This window comes from Oculina patagonica, chromosome 10 (assembly GCF_052425735.1).
Source record: "Oculina patagonica isolate OP01 chromosome 10, crgOcupat, whole genome shotgun sequence".
In the NCBI taxonomy this organism is placed as follows: domain Eukaryota; kingdom Metazoa; phylum Cnidaria; class Anthozoa; order Scleractinia; family Oculinidae; genus Oculina; species Oculina patagonica.
This window is the reverse complement of record NC_135767.1, coordinates 20,820,424-20,848,019: the sequence shown is the minus strand read 5'-3', so window position 1 is coordinate 20,848,019 and position 27,596 is coordinate 20,820,424. Positions and strand designations below refer to the sequence as shown.

The following is a 27,596-nucleotide window of genomic DNA, read 5'->3' as shown; positions in this document are numbered from 1 at the left end:
GGCTGAAGTTCAATGGATGTCAAAATGTTTCTTAAAGGGGAATCCATTCATAGAGCTAAGACATGAGAATACCGTATTTATTAAAATATGTCATAGAGCTAAGACATGCCGGAATAAACGAGTTTTAACTGGTAATTATCAGTCTATATATGGATCGGCTGTAGGCGTTTGTTGCCTTGGTTACCAGATATTTCATCGCGCGCTTTCTAGTTTCGATCAAAGCCTGACCGTCCCCCCCCCCACCCTGGGCTTCCCCCCCCCCCACCCCGCCTCTCAGAAACTTCGCTACCATTCTCGTCCCCATAGCCCTTTCGTTTCTCTTAGCCGGCTGGGCCTTGGCACGAAGAAACGAAGGGCTCTGGGGACACAGAATTTCAGTCCTAGATTCTAGGACTTCCGATCTTCATGTATGCAGTCATGACGTTTCAAAAGAATGTATGAGAGAGTCGTTTGGTTTTCGACTTCCGCTAAGGAATTCTTTGTTCCAAACAGCCAATCAAAAAAATTCCTCCGTTTTCTCGTGCCAAGCCGGCTAAGAGAAACGAAAGGGCTATGGGGACGAGAATGCTGCGCTACAAAACCTATGGTACCCATGTTAGTAAAGGTTTTCCTCGCGTCTTTTCAAAGGCAGGTTGGTAGAGCGAAGAGTACAACCGGAAAAGTGCGCGAAAAAATCTTCTTGCTCGAAGTGTTTACGTTTGTTTTCGAAACAGTGCATATTGTGTTGTTGTTTTGAGTGTTGTAAGTTGTGGACGAAGGACATTCGTAGAATTTATAGATGTTATTGATCTAAACTGGCTGACTGTGAACTCGAGAAATGTATGCATTCTTTATTTGCGCAGTAGAAACAAAGTAAAACGTTTTTTAAATATTCGAAAGTATTTCTAACCACCAGCCGAAAGTAACGGCTGCGCAAAGTAGCGAGCCCTTTGGCAGCTAAATCCGAAAGTAACTGGGTCGGCACTTTTAAAATTCTACGGTATGTGACTGATGTATGTAACTTGTGACAGTGATGCAATAAAAAAAATCAAAGAAAAGAAATTACGTGTAGTGTGCACAGGACTTATTTTATTGGCTTTTAATTATACCTGTTCATTTTCTACCTACAATTGCAAACTATACATGTACCGGTTTTTTAACAACTGTAAAAACAAACAAAACATCAGAACAAAAAAAAATAAAAACCTTAGCTAACACTAAATCAATTATAATTTTGTTTTAAGATCGGTATTCGCCTATATATAGTTTTGATGCATTAAATCTAATTTGATTCTGTTTTTAAAAGCAGGTGCAACACTGCTATGCTACATAATAGTTCCTTTTTTGTTCTTCTTAGCTGTAATTAGCTGTATTTGGTATAAAGCTCCAAGTTTAGTCAAGCTCCCTGGAGGGGGATTCCCATATGAAAGGGACCGGAATGCTCGTCGAAAATGTGAATAAAACTAAGGGAGACCAATCTTTGTGTGGTTCAAGCTTTTTGAGACCCCTAAGAGATACCGTTTCCCCCGGGGGGGGGGGAGGTACTCCCGTATAACGGCTATACGGGTATGTGCCGCTCAACAGGGTATGTTTTTGCCTTTCCGACTCTGGAACAAGGTATAAAAATCACCCTTTTGACTCTGGATCGCTTTATCTCCGAGTCACAGACGAAGTCAGGTGAGCGCTTTGTGATATACGCTAGTGTTTTATACCTATCTACATATATTTCCATTGTGGATATTGTCTGGAACAGGGTACCTATTTTGCAATGATTGTCTGGAACAGGGTTGCAAATTCACAAGTTCAGCTTTCGTCTGGAACAGGTCCAGAGTATCAGAGACTCAGCGGCACACCCACGTAGTTAATTTTAGGGCCCCCGGGCATTTTTTCATACCTGATCGGTCTTGGCCGCCAACACAGTTTGAAGGTGATTCTTTCCTTCGCATGCAACCCTGAACGAGACATCGACGGCTAAAATTGTTGGCGTTCTGTCCTGAAGACCTTAAGTGAGACCAAAAATCCGTAATTTACACCCCTAAGCCAGACAACCAGAATCCCCGTCCTTTCATACAGGAGTCCCTCCCCGGGCAATTTTGCTTCGCCTAACTTTCTTACATCGACAACAATAAACAATTTGTCCATAATGTTCACTTTTGGCTAAAGCAACTATTTACAAGACTTAAAAAATTGTTAAAAACTTAAAAAAGGAAAAGAAACCCAAAGTTTTCGACTCGAACTAAGTCGTCATCAGGGTAATTTGAATAACCGCCCTTTCACCACTGTTTATATATCAAGTAATTCACGATGGGAAAGTAAGAAAGAACCCATTTGTTCAGACTGGGATGCCAGCGTTGGATCATTAGTCATTCATCGATCCTGCGCTTGTGAAAAGCTTGTGTTGTGCAAAGATTTCGCCAATTGAAAGCATGCGATGGATTTTTCAGTCGTAGATGTCGAGCGGGTTCTGAGTCATTAGAAGGGTTTGAGTGTTCAACAATTTGCACTTACAAATTTCTCATGGTAATGTAATGAGCACCACAACAACATTCTCTCTTGTAAAAAGGGGCGGACAGGGATATGGAAAATTCCGCCGATCCGTGCTATTTTTTGGCGTAATCCATCGTTCCGCGACAGTTGTCGTTAAAATCCGAATCTGCACTACCGTATTTATTCCATTAAGCGCCCTGAGCGCTTATGAAATTTTTGGACCTTGAGAGTGGGCGCTTATTCGAGGCTGGGCGCTTATTCGAGGCTGGGCGCTTATTAAATTTTCGTGATTTTCAGCAAAAAGTAAGTTTATTTTTGTAACAAAACAATAAATAATAACAAAACGTGAAGATGTACCAAAGCAGAATCTCAACTGTTCATTGAAATTTTCTGTAAAATACTAAGAAAACTCGGTCATGGGGGAACTCTTCTTAGTAGTACTTAGTCAATTTCGATAATCATTACTCCTCTCGTGCACTTCATTTTTTAGGGGGTGGGGGTTGGCGCTTATTCGAGGCTGGGCGCTTATTAACTTTTCCTGCCTTCAGGGTGGGCGCTTATTCGAGGTTGGGCGCTTAATCGAATAAATACGGTATTTGAAAAATTTATGTGGTAGATGTTTGCTTTTTCCTTTTTGAGGTTTCATATCATTGCTCGTTTATTCAAAGGTAAGGTTACAGAATTATGCAAAAAAATACAATGCATTATACAAATTGATAAATAGATAATAGATTAAGGGGCACAACGAGCAAAAAGTAAAAATCTTAATTTAATTTTTTTCGAAACTAAGATATGGACAAAACGCCAAAATACGGGCAAGGCCGATCAAAGAACTACGATCTGAATTCAAGACAGGCAGTCCGGACCCAGTCCGGGGCAAAATTTTCATCTGATCCGCGATCTACCATGCAATTCCGCAATTTGTGTGCTTTTTCAGGCCAAATCCGCCGCCGATCCGCGAACCTATCCGAAGCAACGAGAAATTAGACCGGATAAGCTTTTCGATTCCCACGAGCCCTGCTGTCCGTATTATTTATCCTGTCCCGAGCCGTTGCGATTTTTTAATCTACAAAAAGGCAGGTTCAATTTTGGAACCGTTCTGCCCCTCCCTCCCACCCCACGTGTCTCACGCTTTCGATTGTTACAAGATGTTTTCGAGAAAAAAAATAACAAAACAAAACAAAACAACAAAACCTGTTCCTTAACTGTTTTAGGGAAATTAAAAAGTTTTGTCTTATGGACGTCTGAAGGAAATCAAAGCATTTCTGTTACTTTTCACTGTAATCACAGAAGTTCCTTAGCTCATTGCTTGATTTTGTCTTCATGGGGTCCTCCACTGCCGGTTTAGATCTTCTTCCAAAAAGACAAACCAGAAATCAAGGAAATTGAACGACAAAATTGCCTAAACATCATGTAAGAAATTTCTCATTTGTCTCAGTTTTTATAAAGTAAAAGCACTGCCAGTTCCAATCAGTCATTCCAGCTGGTACTGAAGTCGACCCGACACACTTCTTCACGTTTGGACTCAGTCCAAGTTATAAACACTAAAAGATAAGATTTTTGTTGACAATTTGTTAAAATAGATAGAGAGCTTTTGAAAGAAACGACTTTTAATTTAAAATTAAAAGGATAAGTGTAAGATTAGATTACCTCACAAAAAAGTATTTTGGCTTAAAAAAATATCCCAACATTGATTTTCGTCCCGACTTCGTTACTTGTAATGAAATGAAAAATGGCCTTAATTTTGATTTGACTCACACAGGCAACCAACTAACCAAATTCATGAAAACAATTCATGTTTTCTTCGCTTTATTTAACTTACTTTAAATATTTTTTGAAGTTAAATTTCACGTTATCTCCAATCAGCATAAACGGTGCCCACTCGGAAACCTTGGTAAATCCATTTTCTCTCATCCACTTCATGGCCTTGTGAAGTGATTCACTGGCGCTTTCCCCACGAACAAGGTGATGGTAGAAACAGCTCATGAACTGCTTTGTTGCACTGTCTTCTAAGGCCCACAGTGCCACCAACACTGAGCGTGCACCGGATCCTAAGAACGCGCGAGCGATTCCAACAGCTCCCTCGGCTGTAATTTGTCCACGGCCACTGTGACAACAACTTAGTACTACTAGCTTAGCTCGTAGTTGAACTTTCGAAATGTCAGACATTTTAAAAAGGTAGTCGTCTTCTTGTGGAATCTCGGAAGTAAAATCTGGAGGCGCAAGGGCAATTTCTCCTCTTTCAGCGCTACCATGTGCAGCAAAATGTATCAGACTCACTGAATCTATCCTTTGAAGTACTGCTTGCTTAGTTGCGTGTTGTCCTAACAAAGGATGAACGCCCAGCAGGCGTCCGATCATCTCTGCCTCCTTTCTTGCACCAGGCAATGGAACAAAGTTTCTATTGAGACGTCCGTTGTAACTCACAACACCGACATCAGGATCACCCACTATCAGAGCACCAGTCTGACTGTGATAGTCTGCAGGACTGTCCTGAATGAGCTTGAGAGTCGTCAATGAAGGAATGATGCGGATCCTGAAATTTTCTGATAAACACTTCCCATTTTGATCAAGTAAAGCTGCAAATGGAACACGGTACAAGTTGCGATGGGGAACAATGATGATTTCAGGCTCTTCAAGTAGGTCGGACATAGGATTGATGAGCATTTCGTGGAACAAAGTTAAACTCGGTTCGGGATTTTTCTCATCCTTGCCATGTCGCATAGCTGCGTGGCTCTCTTCCTGAGAAGAATCAGATGCAGCCGGTTCCAGGTCGTTTAAAGATCGATCTTCGCAAACCTCCTCGGGTAAAATACCAAAGCTGCGAAAACTCTTCGCCATGATAGCAAAAAATTCATCCAAATTTTCAGCTGGCTTTGCTAATCTTCTGTGAAGAGTGTTTTTTTTCACTTCCGTTTCTCGGAAAGAAATGACTCCGTTTGTCTTGAGAATCCACAAAAACACTGTTTGAGCATGATAAGAAATGTACAGACAAGTACAGTTGCTTTCTTTCGTCATGACATTTTCAATGCCAATCCATGATTGCGGGTTAGCTGATATGTGTGTTTCAGCAGAGTACTGAGTTGCCATTAAGTCTGCTAGGGCTCTAGCCCGTCCCAGCTCCACAGCATACAAAGCATTGTTAGGATTTCCAGCGTCACAAAACATTTCACTGAGCAACTCGTAGGGAAAAGCATGCTCGTCTGCAAAGGATATCTTAATTTGATCGTTGTCTGCATTATAACCTCGCAAATCTTCGCATTTTTCAATACTTCGTAAAAGGTAACAAGAAGCTTCGTGGGACTTTCCTTGCCAGAACGTCGTCAGTGAAAGAAGATAATAGCACATAAGCTCAGTTTCACCGTCTCTAATATCTTTACTTATTGAAACTGCCTTCTCAAGATATTCTTCGGCCATGATGATTTTGTCGAGCGACTGAAACACACTTCCTAGTTTAACGTAATTTACTGCTTCTAATTGCCTGTCACCAATTTCAATTGTGATCGCAAGTGATTTTTCATAGTATTCTTTAGCCTTCTCACTATCGCCAATAGATTGAAACACACTTCCTAGCTTTCCGTAAACAAATGCTTCTCTAGTTCTGTCACCAATTTCCATTACGATCGCAAGGGCTTTGTCGAAATATTCTTTAGCTTTCTCATATCTACTAAGAGAATAAAACACAGTTCCTAGGTTTCCGTAATTTGTTGCTTCTTCTGCTCGGTCGCCAATTTCTATGTTGATCACAAGTGCTTTCTTGAAATACTCTTCAGCCTTTAAACATTCCCCAAGAGATTGAAACACATTTCCTAGGTTTACGTAATTTGTTGCTTCTTCTGCTCTGTTACCAATTTCCATGTTGATCGCAAGTGCTTTCTCGAGATATTCTTTAGCCTTGACATATTTACCGAGGGATTTAAACAGAGATCCTAAGTATCCGTAATTTGTTGCTTCTCCTGCTCTGTGACCAATTTCTGTCATGATCGAAAGTGATTTCTCGTGATATTCTTTAGCCTTGCCATAGTCACCAAGAGATTTGAACACAGCTCCTAGGTTTCCGTAATTCGTTGCTTCTCCTGCTCTGGCACCAATTGCTACGCTGATCGCAAGTGATTTCTCTAGATATTCTTTAGCTTTGAAATTTTTACCGAGAGATTTAAACACTGTTCCCAGGTTTCCGTAACATATTGCTTCTCCCTCTCTGTAACCAATTTCCATGTATATCGCAAGTGCTTTCTCGATATATTCTTTAGCCTTGACATAGTCACTGATAGATTGAAACACGGTTCCTAAGTTTCCGTAATTTGCTGCTTCTGTTGCTCTGTTACCAATTTCCATGTTGATCGCCAGTGCTTTCTCGAGATATTCTTTAGCCTTGACATAGTCACCGAGAGATTGAAACACAGTTCCTAGGTTTCCATTTGCCGTTGCTTCTCCTCTTTTGTCCCCAATTTCTCTCATGATAGTGATAGCTCTCTCGTTTAGTTCTTTTGCCTTAACATACTTATTTTGACTCTGATATATCTGTCCCAGTACTATGCTAAGGTGCCCCTCTTGGACTGTTAAACCACACTCGCAGTAAATGACTAAAAGTTTCCTTCCACATGTTATTGCATTTGTGTTATCGTGGATAAGACAGTACGCGGTGAACATCGTTTCATAGGTTCTTTTGTAAATTAATTTGCCAAATTGGTGTTTTATACTCAGCGCTTCGCTATTTAGGAATACTAAACTTTCCTTGCATAACTTGATAGCTTTTAGAGCACGACCGGTGTTGAGAAGGAAAGTGGCAACGAGTAAGGCTATAGCGATGGCTTCCATGAGTTCTTTTATGTTGTTCATGACGCCTTCTTCAATCTCTAAGAGTTATTGTAACTGAAAAATTAAACAGAGGATTGGGATAAATAAAGGTATGCGCAAATCCGCCGATGTGTGCTTTTTTTGCGGGGTGGGTGTTATTTTACTGCAAGGTATATATATGTTGTATATGTTGTTTTATGCTAATTTTTTCAAGAAGTTTGGTTTGTTACTTCTTTTCTGTCTTGTTTATGTGTCAGTTGTTTATGTTCAATGGACATAACGTTAACAAACCGAAGAAGGTCGACCAAATGTCCGTGATACGAAATTCGGCAGGAAACATAATGTCAGGACAATGCAGGATGAGTCCGGGTCCGGGCCAAAATTCTCGGCTAATCCGCGATTCGCCATATTAACCAAATCTGCGAATCCGCTCTGTTTAGGGACTGGTAATTATTACGAGAGTGGAAAGGGCTGGTGCAAACAATAACAACAACAACAACAACAACAACAACAATAATAATAATAATAATAATAATAATAATAATAATAATGAAAAACAAACATGAATGGTGCTATCAAATAAAGCTTAACAATATGATAAAATCTAATCTTGTCGAGTCTAGTATGTTTAGCCTAAAAATCTGGATTTAAAAACATCGTCATAGTTGAAAAAAAAAATCAAGGTAAAATAATCACTTCTTGTGAGAACGTTCACAGCAAACTTGCAAAATTTTGAACTTACCTCATTTTAGGGACGGACCATTAGAAAAGTGATAGGGGGGTGGGGAATTTTCGGCTTGCACGAATTTTTTTTTCTGTCCATTTCTTGTGCAGGAAATTTTTTTTCGGGTGAAACCCTCTGCTCGAATTTTTCTTTTAGACAAATGTTTTTTTCTTCACACAAATGCCATGTTTTGTTACTTTATACCACGTTTTTGGACAAATGTTGCTTTGTTGATTATTTTTTAAATATTTTAAAACTGCTGTTGTTCATTGACTTCATCCTTTAGGGACTGGCAATAAGTACCGAGGGGGGGGGGGGGAGGGGGGGGGGGTCAAAGGGCGGTGCAATTGGAAAAGTGGAGACCCACCCCTTCCTTCTAGCTCAAAACACAAACCCTGGTCGAGGGTTGGAAATTACATGATCTACCCCTTTCTACAAAAAATAGTTAATAAGGAAAAAGCCTTTTTGATTGTCTGTAATGGATTAGAGGTTTCTGAAGGGATATCAGCTTTTAAAGTGCGATCCTAACACTGTAATTCTATATGTAGTTTCTTACACACCTTCTTTCGCTTCTTAACACACCAAAGCAGGATGAATTTCTCGATCATTTCGTATAATAGATTTGTGTTTTTCATATATTTCTGTGTAAAGTCCGTGGGAAAACTAAGGGCGCGTTCGTTTGGGATCAATCCAGAATAAGAATAATTCTTATTCCGGAATATTCCCAAACAAATGCGCCCTTAGACATAAACATATGCAAAACTGAAACAATACGTAATAGAAATTCATAAATAATTACTGCAGAAATCCTATTTGACCGGAATTGACAACAGAAACCAAGACTACTGTAGTTCGTACCATTCATGTTTGCAATCTGTTTGAGAAATGAGTTAACTGGTAAGCAATCTACGCAGGCTAGAGAGAGACGAGCAAAAGGAATGTTATGATCACAATCCATCTAGGGGGTGTGGGGGCATGCTCCCCCAGAAAATCTTAAAATTTCTAGGCTCGGAAATGCTATTTTCAGCGTTCTCCACCATATATTTCGTCGAAAAATAGATCTCATCAAGTGTTAAATGATGACAGGTATTTCCAGGTATTAATAGGACCTTTCCTTCTGCACGAATTTCTTTTCTTTGCCTTACCCTTTGCACGATTTTTTTTTCTTGCCATTTTGGCTTGCATGAATTTTTTTTTGTTTCCCCCCTCCCCCCATCACTTTTCTAATGGTCCGTCCCTTAAGTGATCTATTTGAAAGTAAGGTGTATAACGCTACCTTATAAATAGACTTACACCCCATCCACACCAAATAAAAGCTAAAACACGTTTTTTTCTTTACCCTATTTCAGAGCTGACCTAAATATCGATATTTTATTTTAGATCAGACTCCCTAGGAACTGCTTCGGTTTGCGAAAACATTTTGAGAAGGTTTCAAATTCCCGATGTTAATTTAATCGCAACTTAACAAGTCATGAATATAACTGTCAACGCGTAACAAAAACAACATCGCGCGTTCCAAACTTTGCTTATAAGTATTTCACTGTAGCCCGTAGACAGCGTTTAATATTGCCAAACGTAATTGTCCAGGCAAGAAAATGTATAAGCGCAGTTTAGTTTAACAGTTACAAACACTCACTCATTAATGGTTATTAATACGCTAAAACCGTATTAAAGAAACGTCTTATCCTTCTTGTTAACCTGCGATCAGGCGTTATTTTTCTCGCGGCGAAAAAAAGAAAGCCTGATCGCAGGTTACCTTCTTGTAAAATCATCGTATACTTTCATCATACACAGTTACCACGCTCAGCACACATAGTTTACGTGCATGTTTTTCAACTCGATAGCTTTGGCAGCTCCAGAGATAGCCTGAGAACACTTTGTTTCATGCTCTACTTCGCCAAGAAATGAACATTTCTTGTTCAGTTGTTTTCATTTTCTCCGACAAGCGAAACGTTCTCCAGACGTGAAACTGTGGACGCAGAATCCTTCAAGTGCGGCTTTACAGTCTGCAACAACGATTTCTTTGTCTAGACAGTCTAGAGCAGACAATATTTTAATTTTGTCAGTTTTGTTCAAGCCCCGAACACAAGCGCATGATCCTCCATTGTGTTACATAAACAAAACAACAAGTTACGATCGTTCTTCAAAATCCGAGAGGAAAATTTGGCTTCAATTCGAAGCAAAATTCCTCCATTTTACGCACAAGCGTTTATAGAACGAGGTATACATGGAATAAAACAAGAAATAGAGCGTGTAATTTCCCACAAGCGTTTATAGAACGAGGTATACATGGATGTATTGGTTGGCCACACGGGACTTGTAAAGTTACGTTGCGTTTCCTTTCATAAAAAGCGCTTTCCATCTACACGAATAAGTAAAACCCGCAGTTCGCCCCATGTAAAGGAATCCAAGAGAGTTTTGGATTCCGGATTCCGCACCGTGGATTCCGGATTCCGGCGACTGGATTCCGGATTCCATGCCTGTGGATTCCGGATTCCAAAAGGTGCGAGATGTCGGATTCCACACCTTTAAATCTGTTTTTAATTGCTACGTCAACAGCAGATTACGCCATTTTTATAGCACATTCTGCTGTTAAGATGTAATGTCGTCTATTTTCTTTTTTTTTTTAGTATATTAAATTTAAACATATGTAAAAACGGTAAACATATAAGGACCCGTTCATTTTTTATGGGGTAAGAGGGGCTGGTGGGATTTGATAGACAGTCACTGTTATAATATAATGGACCCCAACAACAAATGGTCAACTGAAATTAAAATTTATCAAGCTTTATGACTAAAGAATGTATCAGTTGTTCGGTCATGATAATAGACAAACTACATTCCCCCAAATAGCTCACATTGCCTGGACTAAATAAACCATCTGTTTATTGTGGATGCCGTTTGTTGGTATGGGCTGAATGCATTTGAAACCAATAAGCTGAACTGGGTTGAGTTAATAACAAAGTAGGGGTACATAACAAAGAAGGGGGGCCGGGGGCATGCTCCCCCGGGAATTTTTGAATTTTCAGATCCTCAGGAATGTTAGTTTGGGCATTCTGGCAAGATTGTTAACTATTACAGAAGCGCTCATTAATAACGCTTAAACGTTTAATTATTTTCAGTGACCCCCCTTACAGACCATAATTTTTTGGCTGCCCCCCTTTGAAGCCCTATTTTTCCATGACCCCCCTAAAATTCCACCAGCCCCCTACCTCATAAAAAATGAACGGTCCCTAAAGCGAAAAAATAATTTAAATTAAATTAGCTTATACGTACAATATTCATTACTTCGAAATTACGCACGTATTTCTATACAACAAAGAACAACTGAACTTAACATTTAAATAGTTCCATGCAAAAGCTTTATCCCGTAAATACTGTTTCACAGTTCTATACGCTAACTTAGTTCGCAGTCCCGCGCACCAAGAATTTAAGTGGAGAAGCGTGAGGCAGCTAGGGGGTCCTATCCGGGGGCATGCTCCACCGGGGAAATTTGGATTTTAATTTCTCTCAGATACCGGAAAATGATAGTTAAACGCTTAGCGCTTGAAATATTGCTGTAAAAATATTGCTTAAAACGACAAAATGTTGCAATAAAGAAAGGCTTGTGATAAAACCTCTTTTTTTCTGACCCTTCAAACAGAGACTTTAAACCTTACATCAAGACACGAACTTTTCTCATCGTGTTGTAGCTTGTTGTAGTACCGGTAACTAAGACGATACCAGACGGAACAAACAGAGAAAAGACAATTGCACTCTCATTGTTACAAAAATGAAAAAAAAAAATAGTAATTGTACTTTTAGCATCTAAATTCGAACATGATACAATTTTAGAAAAATATATATGTATAATTTTTGTCACGGTAAAAAAAAGTGGTAGGGGGTTCATCACCCCAGCCTCTCTATCTTCCCTGTGCGTTTCCTGTAATTGCACGAGGGAGATAAATAACGCCACGAGTACGCCGCGAGTATGTTTTATGGTCTTATATCGATAATAAGTGACCTCTCTTTCTCTCCCATATCTTTCTTCTTTCTTGAACTCCTAAGAGCGATAGTTAAGCGATAGTTTAAAATATCGCAAGGACTTTGATTTCCCGGATCAACAAGTAGCTGTTGGCCCCAATTCGACTCAGGCTCGAATATTATGCTTGATTATGTTTGCATCCGACACATGAATTCAAATGCACTCGAAAAAAGGTGACTCTAAATATACCTTTTTCCTCGGGCTTGAAGTATTTTGTAATGCTTCCCCATCCGTACGTTGTTCAAACTCCTCAAACGACAAAGTATAGAGTGAATGAACCGTACTGAAGAACCAGCTCGAATTTCTCGATCGCCGAATCGAAAGGGCAAATAAAGTGTTGCTGTGTAGCACTTTGGATTACACGTTCGTGTAAACAATTTTTTGGAAAAGTGCTTATTTGTTCTTGACAAAAATAGAGACGTTTCGGGGAAACCCCTTCTTCAGTCTAAAATGAGCCGTTGATACAATGTACGTTAATTGTTGCGCGCACAATGGCGTGGATGCGCTTAAAAGTGTTGCGCGCGCAACCAAAGCGAAAAGGAAAATAAATAAAATTTAAAGTCAACGTTCAAGCCACCAGGGGCTAGTGTTTTCAGCTGGAAGATCAGCGGTTTCTCTTCGCGTTGACGCAATGCCGTTCCTCCGTTTACTTTCCTTACCACGGACACTCTCATGTCTTGGATGTTATTGTGATCGGGAAGGTTGAAGTGTTCGGCAACGGGAAAGCCACCCCCTTGGTAGCGGGGGTGCTGATGATAGCCCTCCACTGAACGAAGGTGTTCACCGAAACGGTCAGAAAGCCTGCGACCAGTTTCGCCAATGTACATCTTGTGACAGCGTTGACATGCGATAACATAGACCACGCCGGCCGCAGTGCAGTCAAACCGTCCCTTGAGGCGAACACCCCCGTCAGCTGAGGTGACCGTTGCCGTCTTTCCCGTGAAGTCACAAGTGTGGCATCGAGGTCTGTGGCAGGCAAATGTTCCTGGTGGTTCCGCTTGAACATGAACAGCGCCAGAAGAGAAAGTGCTGTGGACCAGGATGTCTCGGAGACTCGTATCCCGCCGATAAACGCACAAAAGGTTTGGAGTTGAATATTTCCTTTGTGGTGGGGTCATCGATCAGAATACGGAAGTTATTGAGAAGAATGTTATTGACTTCCTGATTCTTTGGGTGGTAAGTCAGGACTAAGGGCACTTTCTCTGAGTGATTGGTCTTGTTGCCTCGTTCTGAATTTCTCAATGCTCTTTCGCGGTTGATGTCCTGGGTTCGTCTTTGGCTGGTGGTGATTACACTACGAGGATATCCTCTCTTTTGAAAGAATGATGACATTTCTTTGGACTTGGCCACCAAGTCATCATCGTCTGAGCATATCCTTCGAAGACGGAGAAATTGACTATATGGTATGGCTTTCTTACAGTGAGAAGGATGGGAGGAACTGTAATCAAGGTAGCTGTGAGTGTCGGTTGGTTTGTAGTGAATGGTCGTGACTACTTTGTCGCCGGAAATGGAGAGTCGAAGGTCCAGAAAGGAAACTGAAGACTCGCTGATTTCAAATGTGTAGCTGAGAGCAGGATGGTAAGTGGAACAAAACTGTATAAAGTCCTCCAGATCTTGTCGTGTGCCAGAGGATGCCCCAAGTACATCGTCAATGTAACGCTTGTAAAGTTGAGGTTTCTTCCCTTGATAATCTTCAAACATCTTGCTCTCCACATATCCGACGAACAGACAAGCATAATTTGGTCCCATCTTGGTCCCCATAGCTACACCCCCAACCTGTTGGTAGTATTTGTTGTCAAACTCAAAAGAGTTTCTTTCAAAAGAGAGGATATCCTCGTAGTTTAATCACCACCAGCCAAAGACGAACCCAGGACATCAACCGCGAAAGAGCATTGAGAAATTCAGCAATAGCTTGTCAAGCTATTGTTCTGTTCATAAAAACATTTTGTTTGGTGACTTTCGCATATTTTTATTTGGCGACTTTCGTATATTTCAAAGGCTTCTCGCTGACAGTGCATCTTTTCAGGATAGATTGCATGTTTTCGAGCAAACAATTTTTTCCTCGTCGAATGGTGGTGATATTAATAAAGACGTTAAAGGCCACACCGGTCAACGCTATTCAAAAGGTGTAATTATCATTTTGGCGACACAGCACGTGCACACGTGTGTTATAATTTTTGTACAATTCATTTTCTTCAGCAAAACAACAACACGTAATGTTCAAATTCTGCGTCATGAGTTATTATTTTGAATCGAGCACTGTCTGGGATATTCAGTTTTTCAACCGGAACGGAGATTTGAAATGAAAACAGTAGTTCTAGCGAGATTTGTAAGTCATCTATAAATTGAGTTTTCAATCGACCTTGTCCTTGGTGACGCCGTCGTTGTTGTTTTAAAACTCCGTTCAGAATCGACGCTTAAAGGAAGTCCTTTTTATTCATAGTATCTTTTACGTTCAAAGAGAAGGGTAAAATTAGAAGTACTTCATTTATGTGCCATATCACGAGTTCTTAGGTGTTTAACAAAATTAAGCTGATACTTCTGAACATTTGACCATGGAAAACAAAAAGAACGTTTTTCCAGGGTTTCCGATTTGGTTTACTTCCGGGGAAGATTTTCAGACTTCCGTGTTGATTTCTATTGTTCTGCGAGGACCAGTAGAAAAAAAGAAATTAATTCAGTTTCCCAGAGTGAGTCCCGGCGACCCTACCGCTGACCAACCGCTGACGAATCGCGGAGCCGGGGGTCACTCTGGGCTCGAGATTGCGCTGTTATAAACGTGGCGCGGACGCGTGATACGCAATCCGCTGTTCACTGTCAAGATTAGGGTCGCGGGCCTCTCTTGGGCCCACAATAACAATGATAAAGATAGCCTGTTTCTTCTAAGAATTATTAATACCTAATTACTGACCAGAGAAAACAAACCATACCCTTTACCGCAGCACATACCTTATTATATAACTTATATAAGCGAGTAAACGGGGTGGTTATTCCTTGATAAAACGCCGACTGGATAAGGTTTGTTGGTAGAACAAGTGATTTCTTTACATAAACAACATGCAACGTTAACAGTGTTTAAACTCGGCCAGTTTAAGTAACTTCAGCGGTAAATTGCATTGGAACCTCGTCAAACGCTCACTGATGAGCGTTTGACGAGTGATGAAAAATACCTAAATATATTACAGCAGTTAGATTCGCTCGTGTGCAGGCAACTTAATAACAACGACGTCTTAAATCTAGAAGCACTTGTGTCGTTGTTGATAAATTCATTGTTATGAGAACGAGTTGATTTTTTTCAGTTTGTACTGGGCATTTCATTATCGCTCAAATCACAAAATGTTGGAATATACGAATAAACTTAAGCTGAACGAAACTTTTCACAAGTAAATACGTCACGAAAAAGGCTAAATCTTGTCGAATCTTACAAAAACTTGCCAATTATTACAAGTTTGGTTTTCGTAATCGTTCTTATAGGGTAAAAATCCTCCTCCTTTCGCCGTATCATTTATTATGGTGTTTATCTCCCTTAGAAAAATGTAATTTTGAGGTTGTCTTCAATTTGAAAGTCATTTTGTACATCATAAAAATTGGCCTCCTTTAAACGCTGGAGTGAGTGACCACACGCAGATAAGCTATTACCATGAACTTCTTTTATGCTATGTATACACATTTCATTTGTAACTTCCAACAGCTAGTTTTTTGTATATATCTCTTGGCTGTACAAAAAATTGCGCTATTTGATAATAAACTGGTAGACATCATAAAAGGCATACAATACAAGTCAAGTTTTACTCACCACGCCAACGTCAGTTGAAATAAATGACTGAAAGCTATTTCCTTGTAGAGAGTGAACCTTACTGTCAAGTTTATTTTATACTGCTTGCTTTGGAAAGTGAAAATATCCGTAAAAGGTAATTTCCTCTGGGAATTATAGACGGACCATTATAGTTTTCAAGGGGAGGGTTTGGAAATTACCCATAGTATTCCTGCAAAGGGAGACACTCAAAGAAATAAATGTAACAAAGTCTAAAAAAATAACTGCACAACTTGAAGCTGGAAAATCATATATTTGCTCCGAAAAATTGCCCAACTCTTGCTCCCTCTTCAAAAATATAATGATCCATCCCTCAGAAAATGAAATTTTTAGTTACAGGTCGTTTCAGATTTTTCATTTTCCAAAATGAATCATTTTTAACTCGTGAATTAAGGAGCTTTAATAGAATGCAAAAAATGCAAATTGACACTCACTGGTGTGATGCCTGTTAACTTCTAAGTCGCTTTTTATTTATGCATTAATTGACCGAATAAGCAAAATGGCGAACTATCACGGCTCGCTTCTAAGTTTTCAACATCGTATTTCAATCCTCTTTCATTTAAGGTTACACAATACCTTCAGAGGGCTACTTTTGTCGAAAAAATTTTTTTTGGACTAAACTCAAGATTTACTATAAATCTAACATTTCCCCAAAAATGAAAGTAAAATCTTAAAACGCACGCGAGTTATTTCGAAAAAAACGTTTTTAAAATAAAAGTTAATAACACAGTTAGGTGTCATTATCCTCAGCGCGTTGACTTCCCGGCGACGTTTTTGCGCGAAAGAGCCTTATTACGAGAACCTCATTAGCATTTTTTGTTTACATGTGATTTTCCTTCTCTCACATTCTAGATATCGCTATTCGGTTTATCGCTCTTCGTTTCTCGTTATTGACTTAATAGAGGTCGTGAAAAAAGTTAACAATAATAGAGAAAACTCCTTGGATAGCGAAAATATCGAAGCTGAGGCCTAAGAAGAAGACAAAAGCGGAATGTTGGTCGATGTACGGGCGGGAGATCCTGCGAACAAATCGAACTGCCCGTTGCTACTTCATTTTCTGTACTCTTCCTCTGCATATTTTTCTTGTTTTTTCCATTTCTCTCGCACGCTGAAGTTCAACAAGGAGAATAAACGTGACTGTTGAATACACTATTATTGTCTTTGAATTCCCGCGAAGATCGTTTCGCTCGCTGTGAACGGTACGGGTGCCATCATTTGTGCGTGCTACGACCGCAATGCACGCTGGTAGTTGTTTCGGTTTCGCATCATTTGCTCATGGCGGCCATCGTGTGAGGATCTCTTGTGAACGCCAAAATTACTTATTTCTGTTCAAAATAACGCCGCTTTTGTGATTCTTTCGATGTATATCTTAGTTTTGACATGTTGTCGATTTTTTGAATCAAAGATTTCCTCAGACTTCAGTGCGTGGAGTTTAAAATATTGGTTTTGTGTGTCTAGAAGGGACTTGCATCAAAGCCATGCATGCATGCAGAGGTAAGAATCATGCTTGTAAACATAGTTGGATAAGCAACCTTTATTTAAACACGATGTAGGATGTGCTAAGCCTAAATATAACCATGTAATGTTCACAAGGCGGTTGCCCTTTAGCTTTATTAACCACTACGAACAAGTATATCGTACCTTGATTTGAAATGAGGAAAACATATTTGTCACATGTTGATGTTATTTATGTTACGTGTCCTGATTTATTTTGTATTACTTTTCACTGCATACTTTTCACCAACCATTAAAGCTAATAATCTTCCTAATTGTTTTGCTTCTGTTTCTTATTTCTTATTCTTTATTTCGAAAAGTGCTTAAGGGATTATAGGGACTATTTTTTGCTCTCATAATGACTGATGTACAGTGTTTAGCAGCAGTAAATCGAAGAAAATTCTGCTTTTACGACACTTCAAATGATCAACAAAGATAATTCCTGCAACAAACTAACTACGATTTCAAAATACAGTTATTAAGTAAAATTAATTTAAAAAAATTGTGTTCCTGTAAATTAGTTTGATATCATTGTTTGGGTTTGATTTGATGCTAAAAAATCTCACTTAGGCAAATTAAAACTTGTCTGCTGGGCTGAAGTAAATCAGTGCTAGAGTCTAAACAGAAAATATATCAGCTGAGTTTCTATTAGAACTTTTAATTTGGCTACATACCTTACAATGTAGGCTTGATTACTAGCTGCCATTAGAAAAATAAGATCCTCTGGACCTTGTTCGAAGGCTGACTGGGGGTGTTTTTATTATCTCACAAGTGACTCTCTCAACTATACTAGGGCAACCTAATACAATGCTAGGGGTAACCAGTGATGTACTATAGCTTCCAGGGCTGCTAAGCTCTAATGTTGTAGGCCAATTTGGACCAAGTGCATTCTTTTAATTCATGTAATTTTGAGCCAACCACAGTTATTTGCAAAAACAGCTCGTACTTTAACTTTTGTGAATATCTCACTGGAAGCCCTCCCCTTGCTACTGTTGTGTGTATACAGACCATGATTGTTTATGGTACTTCCATTTATTACTGCAACTTCAATTATAACAGAACTGGTTTATAATCAAGTTTTTTCTTTAATTTTATTCAGGGATATTACACTGCAACAGCAACTGAATATAAAATGCACAGGTCTGGAGGATAACTTTGGAAACAGAATTTTTTTCTCCAGGGGAAGCTTCAGAATAAACCAACCAGATAAAGGAACACATCAAGTGACAACCTCAGATGCTGAAGGTTGCTAAAAATTTGCATAAATAAAAGATTGTGAAAGAAACACTGTGTCATTTCATAATAATAATAATTATAATATTTCCATTAGTGTCTTGATAATTTAAGGGTGGTATGGAAGCGTAGTGCACCGGACTCTGGATTGAGCAGTCCTGATTCAAACCATGGCCCCGGTCATTGTGTTGTGTTTTTGGACACGACACTAATACTCTTATAGTGCCTCATAGTGCCTCCTTCCATGCAGGTGTATAAATGGGTACTGGCAAGTTTACTGCTGGGGGTAACCCTGTGATAGACTAGCTAACATCTTATTCAGGAGGGGAGAGGGGAGAATACTCCTAGTCTCTTCAAGCTCCTGAAACTGGTACAAGCTCCAGCCTGCTGGGCAACTTGGCTGGAAATATACAGACTTAATAATTTGACATCAAATGAGTAGGACTTATTTTTTTCCTGTTACCAAGCTCAACAAATTAAATGAAATACTCTTGGCCAAAAAGCTTGATGACTGTGTCAGACAGAGACAAAACTAACCAGGGTTTTTCTCTTCTGTAATAAGCAGGATAACCACTTGCAAAATAATGAACAGAACCAATTTGAACCTCATTAAGTTTTAAACAATTTATTGAACTTCTCACTTCCACAACATTATTTTGCTGTACATGAAGTCTCCACAAATGTTGTAGTGGAATCACTTTTTAGTTACAACAGATGCAATAAAACATTTCAAAGTGACCTTCTGAAGCTCAAATAATGCAACCTCTTATCTTGCTAGAGCCTGTACAGGCAATACTTGGTCCACTTGGGTAGAAGCAATTTATGCAACAAAATAGCAATTTATTATCTTCTCAGTCCCCCAAATAAACCGAAAAAGACTGAAACATTATTTTGGGTGTTCAAAAGGAACTATAATTCAACCGTGACATAAGAATCAGTACAGTACAAACAAATAATTCGCTTGCTTCTTCAGTAAACTAGCGTCCTTTTGGCGTTCATCTTGATCATCTACAGCAACTTTTTATCTTAAATTGTATTTTTTCCTAAGTCCCAAAGAACACATAATTAAATCATTTTGAAGCAAACAACATAACTTCCAAAAACATTGGAAATTTGTCTAATGAAAGTGCTGAACTCGTTACCAACTCGACGTAGGAAACTTCAATAGTACAGACGATCAACACTCAAAAAAGGGACATTTTGGTTCAGTCGAAACGGCGTAAATCGACTGGTGCATACTGGTGCATTATGTTTCCCATATTGGAAATTGTCTAAGCTTTTGTTGTATTATAATTTTACGCCAAGCACCACTAGCTGAAAGCCGTGTTCAACAAAAACGTCCGACCTACTAGACGAAGAGAAAAGTCGGCCATTTTACCTTGTTCGAGAAAATGACCAAATTTACCATGATACGCTTTAAATGTTAGACTTTCGACGCAAAAAATTAACTAACCTATTCCCGACCTATCCAAATCTAATATTTAAGCAGAGAAAAGACCAGCGAATGCTGTGCAAACGATGATCAAACTGACCCGAAAAACCGCTCGCATCACAACAATCTTCCGCCATGTTGGAAATTGATCAAAATAATGCATTGCGGTCATAGTGCGCACACCACCTGCAAATCTTCGAATGGCGAAAACTCGCAATCGTTTTTCGCGAGAATACCGTCTCTTTGAATGAATTAATAGGGTATGTAGAGTTGGCGGATTCCAACGAAATTTGGCCAGAACATTCGCAAAGCATCGAAGAACAAAAGTGTGTCGGGGATTTCATTTATTTTGGATATTTTTCTTGTGACAGCCGCGGACGCAACAGGGTCGCAAATTATTCGATACTTAAACTTTACGGGTTTATAAAAAGATAACCAATAAGAATTAAGAAAAAGCTTGATACACTTTGAGAGATTGATCCTTGCTGATTAACATTGTGCAGTTCTTTTGCAGTAGTGGTTGTGTTTGATACCCGATTAATTCGGCGGAATGACACTCGGTCTTTTTCTCTTTACCGGCTTCTTACTTCTCAAGAATGGCTCTGACAAACATCGGATATTTTTTTTTCGAATTCCACAGTTCTTTACCTTTCTATTGATATTTAGTATAAATCTACTAGCGTTCTATCACGAATGCTGTTCTCTGATTGGCTACGCTACTCACCTTCTATTCTGTTGTAGAAGGTGAGTAGCGAAACAGCGTGCGGTTGTCAACAGAATGGTCGCCGCTTTTTCGCTTTTCTGGCTTTTAAATTGACCGTAAAGAAGGACTTGGATTATTTACTATTCCAGCCGATGTTGGAGAAGATAAAGACTGTACCGAAATATGTAATGAAGATTTTACACGGTAAGAAAAGCAATTAATATTCGTTTACGCTTTTAAAAGCGGGCGAATCTATAATTTTATAACATTCAGAGATGCGTTTCACCGAGACATTTTGTGGAAATAAAGTTTAAAATGTCTGGCAAACTAACACAGTTTCATCGTCCCATCAAGGAGCAGTTAAATAAAGGCTAAACAGATTCGACCTGCAAGTTTTTTAATGCATCAATAAGACTTAAATAAAACAACAAAATTGAATGCGAATTCAAGGTTGCGGGCGAATCGTTCAACTTTTCATAAATTTCTTATCGTTCAAGTTTCCTACATATAAAACAACTTGACTTCCTAAGGGCCTTTGTAAGTCAGACTATCTTTAAATTTTACAATGAAAATCCGGCTTTTAGTTCAATTTCGAGCAAACGACGGTTTAAATAAATCGTGAATGAAATGCAAAGGCGCACACAGAAGCTAAACAGCGCAATGTGGTTTCTTCCTTGCGAACAACTCGCTTAACTTTTTTTTTATCTTTTACGCTTTCGAATTTTAAAAAAACTTGACTTCCAAGGGCCCTTGTACGCCAGTACATCTTTCAATCGTCATTTTACAATAAAAAACTTGGCTTTTCCTTCAGTTTCGGGCATATAACGGTTTCAATAAATCGTGAATGAAATGCAAACGCGCACACAGAAGCCAATGCAATGTGGTGAAGTTGTCAATTATCCGCGTGTTGTGTGACTTATTTGCATCATTATTTAATAAAAACGAGAACCTGTTTTGTTGTTAAGTTTTAAACGTCTAGTAGATTTATACTAAAACAATTAGATTATTCGCTCTCGATTTCTATGTGTGATAGTTGATTCGGGCTTCGCCCTCATCAACTATCACACGATAGAAATCTCGAGCTCATAATCTAATTGTTAAATAGATTGTGGCAGTTTACTTAAAAACAACGCACGTACGAATTTTTTTCCGAAGGACACCCGCGAAGGTATTGTGTAACCTTAAAATATACCTTTTTTAAATTTGAAATGGAAAGAAAATGAACTTAAATATTACTCAACAACCGAACAAGAGGAAATTGTGGTCGTTACATCTTGTAAGCTCTCAAAAATTCCAACCGATATGTAGCCTCCATGTTGATTTTTAAACACAGGAAAGGAAAACGCTTTTGTAAGGTCGTTGTTTCTTTTTTAAAAATGTTGATAACTTTATGATAAATGTTGTTTCTAAATATTGATTTGCTTTATGCGTGCGCAATAAAATTCAACTTTTTTTCCACGAATATTTTAACTTTCTCTGACGTGCGAATAAAGATAATAAAAGTAATTATTACCCGTCAATTTAATAATAATTAAAGACCAATATTATCTAACAATGGTTGTCAAGTAGAAAGCGCGTTTTAAAGCGTGCAGTGCGTTGACAAGTAACTTTAATATCACTTGCGGACTTTCCTTCAATTTCTATCTAATTCCTGAGTCACTAGCAAGAGTCGATATTCCGAAAGAAAACTCTAGTTATAAATATTAGCTATTACCAAAGTCTACCAAAGTCTGTATTACATTGATCTAACACGATATTTTAGACGCCTTAATGTCATCCAAATTTGCATATTTCGCTTTCGCAGCGTTTGATTACATTTTGTCGCGCGGCACAAAAATTAAATGATTATTATTAAAAAATGAAATTAAAATAGTTCATTTCTTGCTTTTATGTTGGTTTATATATTTGGCTTCTTTTTAAAGTTATTTTTTGTTAAAAAGAACCCCGAATCTTTTCGAGGGTAGAATATGTGGGTACTCTTTGAAAATTTCAGACTAAAACATGCAATTTTCTCTCCCCTATTGATTTTCACAATTGAACAAGGTCTTCAAATTCCCGACGTTTTTTAAATTGCACTTCTCAAGGGATGAATAATAACAGTTATAAAATTTAAGGTTCTTTCAAAAATTATACATAATTTCTGATCAGATGAACAAACCAACCCAATTTGAAACAAAAATGGCTCAAAATTCTATATTCTTTGGTGCCGTACATATCAATGAAGCTTATGTAAAGGAAGGCAGTACACCCAGGGTGTTTGTTGCCCCTCACCTCCCGACTTTTGTCCTTCCAGACGGATTTCAAGCTGGTCATTGGCGAACTCTGGAGGTCTCAGTATGGAGCCAGCTCTCTGAGTTTATTTTTAACACGGAATAATTCAATCTCTTCCAGATTCCTTCAAGGCATCTGCTATTTGGCAGCACCCTCTTCATGGCTCTTTTTCAATACACAGGACATATGGGAATCATGGTTAATGCAATGTTTATGTTTTTGGCCGGTGCTTGCAACTGTGGCGTGGATCCATACTTGAGTGGATCAATACCTGCTGAGATTGGAGAACGAGAGAATGTCCAGGCAGCCGCCACAGGACTTGTGTATGGTTGGTAATAGAGCTTTTAATAAACGATATTTACATGTAACAGAGTGAAACGTAAAAGTGAAGTTGTACTCGGCCCAAATGGGACAACTTGGCCGCAGCTTATCCCGGTTTCTGTATTGCTACCGGTAATACCCCTGAATGGGATACTAGTCTATGGCAGGGTTACCACCCCCTCCTCCCCCCTGCAGCATTTTGTCAAGTTGCGCTATCATGCCAAACTGGCTAACAAAGCCGGAACTTATTCCTGTCTATGAGGCATGGCGCGACTAGGAGTATTTCTACCCCCCCCCCCCCCCCCCCTGATGAGACGATAGTCTATTGCAGGGTTACTCGGCCTAACAGTAAATTCGTTGGTGCCCATTTATACACCTGGGTGGAGAGAGGCACTGTAAGAATTAAGCGTCTTGCCCAAAACTACAACACAATGACCGCAGCCAGGGCTCCAACCAAGACCGCTTGATCTGGAGCCCAGCGCACTAAAAAAACTAAGAGCTTTAACAGAGTGTAAGGCAAAAGTTGAGTGGTACTTAGGCCAAACTGGACAACATGGCCCAGCTTAGCCTGGTTTCGGTAGCATGAAGGAACTACGAGTATTGCTAGGTTCCTGGATGGGATGCTAGGCCATGGTAGGGTTTACCCCACCACCCATTCCTCCGTAGCATCTTGTCACATTGCGTTTTTAAAACTGGTTAATATAGCCAGAGCTTATCTTTGTCTTCATTGCATGAAGTGACTAGAGGAGTATCTCTAATCCCCCTGGACAGGATGCTAGTTCATTACATAGTGACCCCCAGCATTAAATTTGTTAGTACGCATTTATAAACCTTGGTGGAGAGAGGCACTGTGAGAGAAAAGTGTCTTGCCTAAGAACACAACACAGTGACCCAAACCTGGGCTTGAATCCAGACCGCTTATTCCGGGCCTCAGCGCACTCACCATTACCTTAAAAGTGAGTGCGCTGGGCCCCGGGGACACCGCAGACATGGCAGACACCGCGGAGGACACCCTGTCTCCTAAACGTCATTGTTAATCGGGCGGGGTTTGGGCCCGATTCATAATCTGCACGGAATTTTATTTTTTTTTTGTCGGTAAATCGATCCAGACCCACGCGGCCCAGCCGGCTCTTCTGTCACGGTCACGCAAGATTTAATATTTAATAGCGATCAGCCGATCACTAGCGTTTAACACGAACACTCTGCTCTCTGAAATGTATAATTTTGTTTCATACCATATTTTACAAGAAGAGAAGGCTGAATATAATCACATAGCGAAAACCAAGACCGCTTGGACATGTCCAAGCTATTTGAAACTACCACTACGTCAGACCCCTGTCACGCGATCTCTCGCTTGTAGCTATAAATAATCATTCACCTATTTTCTGTTTGAATACTCTGCGCTCTGTTTGTGTGAAATATTTATTGTTGTGTTACTCAAGCGTTTGGCTCGGAGCGAGTACAAGTCGTACAAACTCGCAGCGCAGCCGTGTGCTTTATAAGCTAACGCACAACCAGTCGACCTTATCGCCTGATGAAGACTAGCAGTATGCAGTCGAAACGTTGCGATCTCCATCACACGTGACTACGTCGTGAGACAAACGAAATAATACTTTATTATTGTACTCTACCACGATGAATAACCACAACATTTTTTATGACATTACCCGGAATGTGTTAAATATTGCAAAACGACGACTTATTTTCTGGATAGCCCAATTTTTGTTTCGAGTTTATGGTATTTTGAGAATCGAAACGTTATCGAAACGTAAGTTGCAAGCTCAGCAAGAATGTGCCAAAGCACGGGATACACGTCATCGCGCCAGGGGAATTACCAAAAGCTTGTCGGAAGACGCTAAACGGAGAAACACAATGGGACGGCCTTAGTCTACTCTTTATTTTGGCGTGATTTGGCTTTCTTTTAAATGAACTGGTTTGGGTTTATTTTATTGAACATTCGGAACAAAATAAATATTTGCATGCGTAAGCAGGCATTTTTCCGGCTAGGCATGTGGCTATGACGTGGTAAAGAAATTCATGTCACGTTCACTCCGTGTCTAACGCAAACACGACTTGTGTGTTTCTCAAGTGACTGCTTTTCTAAAGATTTTACTGTGCGATGCCGTGCCTTTAAGCCAAAGCACTGAAAGAGGTCGGGTGGTCAAAAATTACCCGCACGATTATAAACTGCTTGCAGTTCTTGTTGATTTTCAAAAGGAAATGAAATATTTCTTTAAGCATTTTTAAACGTAGTTACATAATGGTGCAGAACTTTGCGCACTATACATGTACGTTTACCCACTCAATTAATTTTGTATTTAAAGAAACTAATTACAGTACATTGCATTTTTTGTGTTTGCCAGGTTTTGGAGGATTAGGTCCCATAATTGAAGGTCCCATCGTGGGTTGGATCGCTGACGTGTATGGCTGGGCAGGCCCTTTTTACCTGATGGTGGGCATGTCCCTTCTAGGCTCCCTCACAATGCTGAAAGCTTCCAGGATCGACCAGTCCATTAAACAAGCACAGTTCATGGGGACTATAACGGCATCAGAAACTGCGTGAATCTGTTTTAAACTTGATTAATGGAGAACAGCAAAAATCTAGTGGCGGGCTGAAGTACAATGGGTGTTAAAATATGTCTTTAAGGGGAATCCATTCATAGAGCTAAGACATGAGAATAAACGAGTTTCAACCGGTCATGATCAGTCCATATTTGGATCGACTGTAGGCATTTGTTGCCTTGGTTACCAGATGTTTTCCCGCGCGCTTTATAGTTTCGGTCAAAGTCTGGCCGACCCCTCCCCCCAGAGACCGCGCTATGGTATGCGCTATGGTATCCAGGTTACTAAAGGATTTCCTCGCGTGCTTTTGTAAGCAGGTTGGTCGAGCGATGAGTACGACCGGAAAAGCGCGCGAAAAATCTTCTTGCTCGAAGTGTTTCTGCGTGTTTCGAAAGAGTGCATATGTTGTTGTTGTTGTGCATCTCAAAGCTTGCGAACGAAGGACATAATTCGTGGAATTTAAAAATGTTATCGTTCTAAACTGGCTGTGAACTCTTGAAATGTATGCATTTCTGATTTGCGCAATAGAAACAAAGTAAAGTATTTGTAGCCACCAGCCGAAAGTAACAGCGCGCAAACAAGCGAACCTTTTGGAAGCTTAATCCGAAAGTAAAGGCTGTCGTCATTTTGTAATACTACGGTATGTGACTGATGTATGGAACTAGCGACGGTGATGCGATAAAATATTTAAAAGAAAAAAAAATAATTTTTAGTGTGCAGAACCCATGCGTTTTTTTCTTTTCACATTTTATTAGCTCTTCATTATGGATGTGCAATCATTACCTACAACTAAAAATTATACGTACACATGTAAACGCTCTGAAAACTAACAAAAGATCCGAACAAAAAATACCTCAATTAACAGAAAAAAATATACTTTGATTTAATATTGGTATCTGCTCATGTATAATTTTGATTTATTAAATCTATATTAAAAGCAGTTACAACAATACTATGCTAAATAAACCAGTAATGTTTGACACTTCTCGTAATGTCTACAGTTGAACCCCGGTAACTCGAACTCTGAAGCGAAACGAAAAACAGTTCGAGTTAGCGGGTTTCGAGTTATCGAGTAAAAATGACTGAAAAATGGGTCCAAGGGAAATAGAAGTTAGTTCAAGTTAGCGAGGTTGTTCGAGTTATCTGAGTTCGAGTTACCGGGGTTCTACCGTAGTTTCTTTTTTGTTGTATATAGCTCTAAGTTTAAGTTTTAGTAGCGTCAAGCTCCTTGGAGGGGGACTCCCATATAAAAGAGACCGGGACGCTCGTCGAAAACTTTTAATTAAACCCATAAAGGAGACCAATAGGCCATTTCCGAGTTACCCTTTGCCTCTATTTCAAAACGAGTCTACGTACGAAACCATTCATATGAAAATGAGTTTCACCTACAGGTCCATTTTTATGCAAATCAAACTCATTTTCATTTGAATGGTTTCGCACGTAGACTCGTTTTAAAACGGAGGCAAAGGGTAACTCGGAAATGGCCCATCTCAGTGAGTTTGACTCAAGCTTTTTTGTGACCTCAAAAGATACCATTTTTATGCTTCAACGGACTAGACCGAAAAAAGTATGACGGCGTTTCTTCGACGGCTAAAATGTTTGCGTTCTGTCCTGAACACCCTAAATGAGACCAGAATCCGTAATTCACACCGCCAAGCGAGACAACCATTATCCCCGCCCCTTTCATAATCTATGGGAGCCCCTTCCCAGGGTCAAGCTTAGCAGACTTGTTTCTCTATAACAACTATTTGA

The 27,596-nt window shown here is 39.5% G+C and overlaps 3 protein-coding genes across 3 annotated transcripts in view; 2 read left to right on the top strand and 1 right to left on the bottom strand.

The window, feature by feature from the left end:
• Window positions 1-27,596, top strand: part of LOC144629063 (uncharacterized) — a 50,544-nt gene that overhangs the window by 3,557 nt on the left and 19,391 nt on the right. The gene's annotated exons all lie outside the window — the stretch shown is intronic.
• Window positions 1-27,596, bottom strand: part of LOC144667331 (uncharacterized) — a 63,132-nt gene that overhangs the window by 29,234 nt on the left and 6,302 nt on the right. The window contains exon 4 of the mRNA XM_078528721.1: window positions 5,847-6,922. Within this exon, the coding sequence (XP_078384847.1) occupies window positions 5,847-6,922 (1,076 nt within the window). The remainder of the gene's footprint in view (window positions 1-5,846; window positions 6,923-27,596) is intronic.
• LOC144628784 (uncharacterized) lies at window positions 23,157-25,980 on the top strand. The gene is made up of 2 exons (XM_078486899.1): window positions 23,157-23,289; window positions 25,646-25,980. Exons 1-2 carry the CDS (start codon window positions 23,157-23,159, stop codon window positions 25,843-25,845), a joined length of 333 nt encoding a protein of 110 aa, XP_078343025.1. The 3' UTR covers window positions 25,846-25,980.

Coding starts and splice junctions, on each gene's coding strand:
- LOC144628784 (XM_078486899.1), top strand. CDS start 23,157: ATGGTTAATGCAATGTTTATGTTTTTGGCCGGTGCTTGCAACTGTGGC. Junction 23,290..25,645: donor CGCCACAGGACTTGTGTATG/GTTGGTAATAGA, acceptor TGTGTTTGCCAG/GTTTTGGAGGATTAGGTCCC.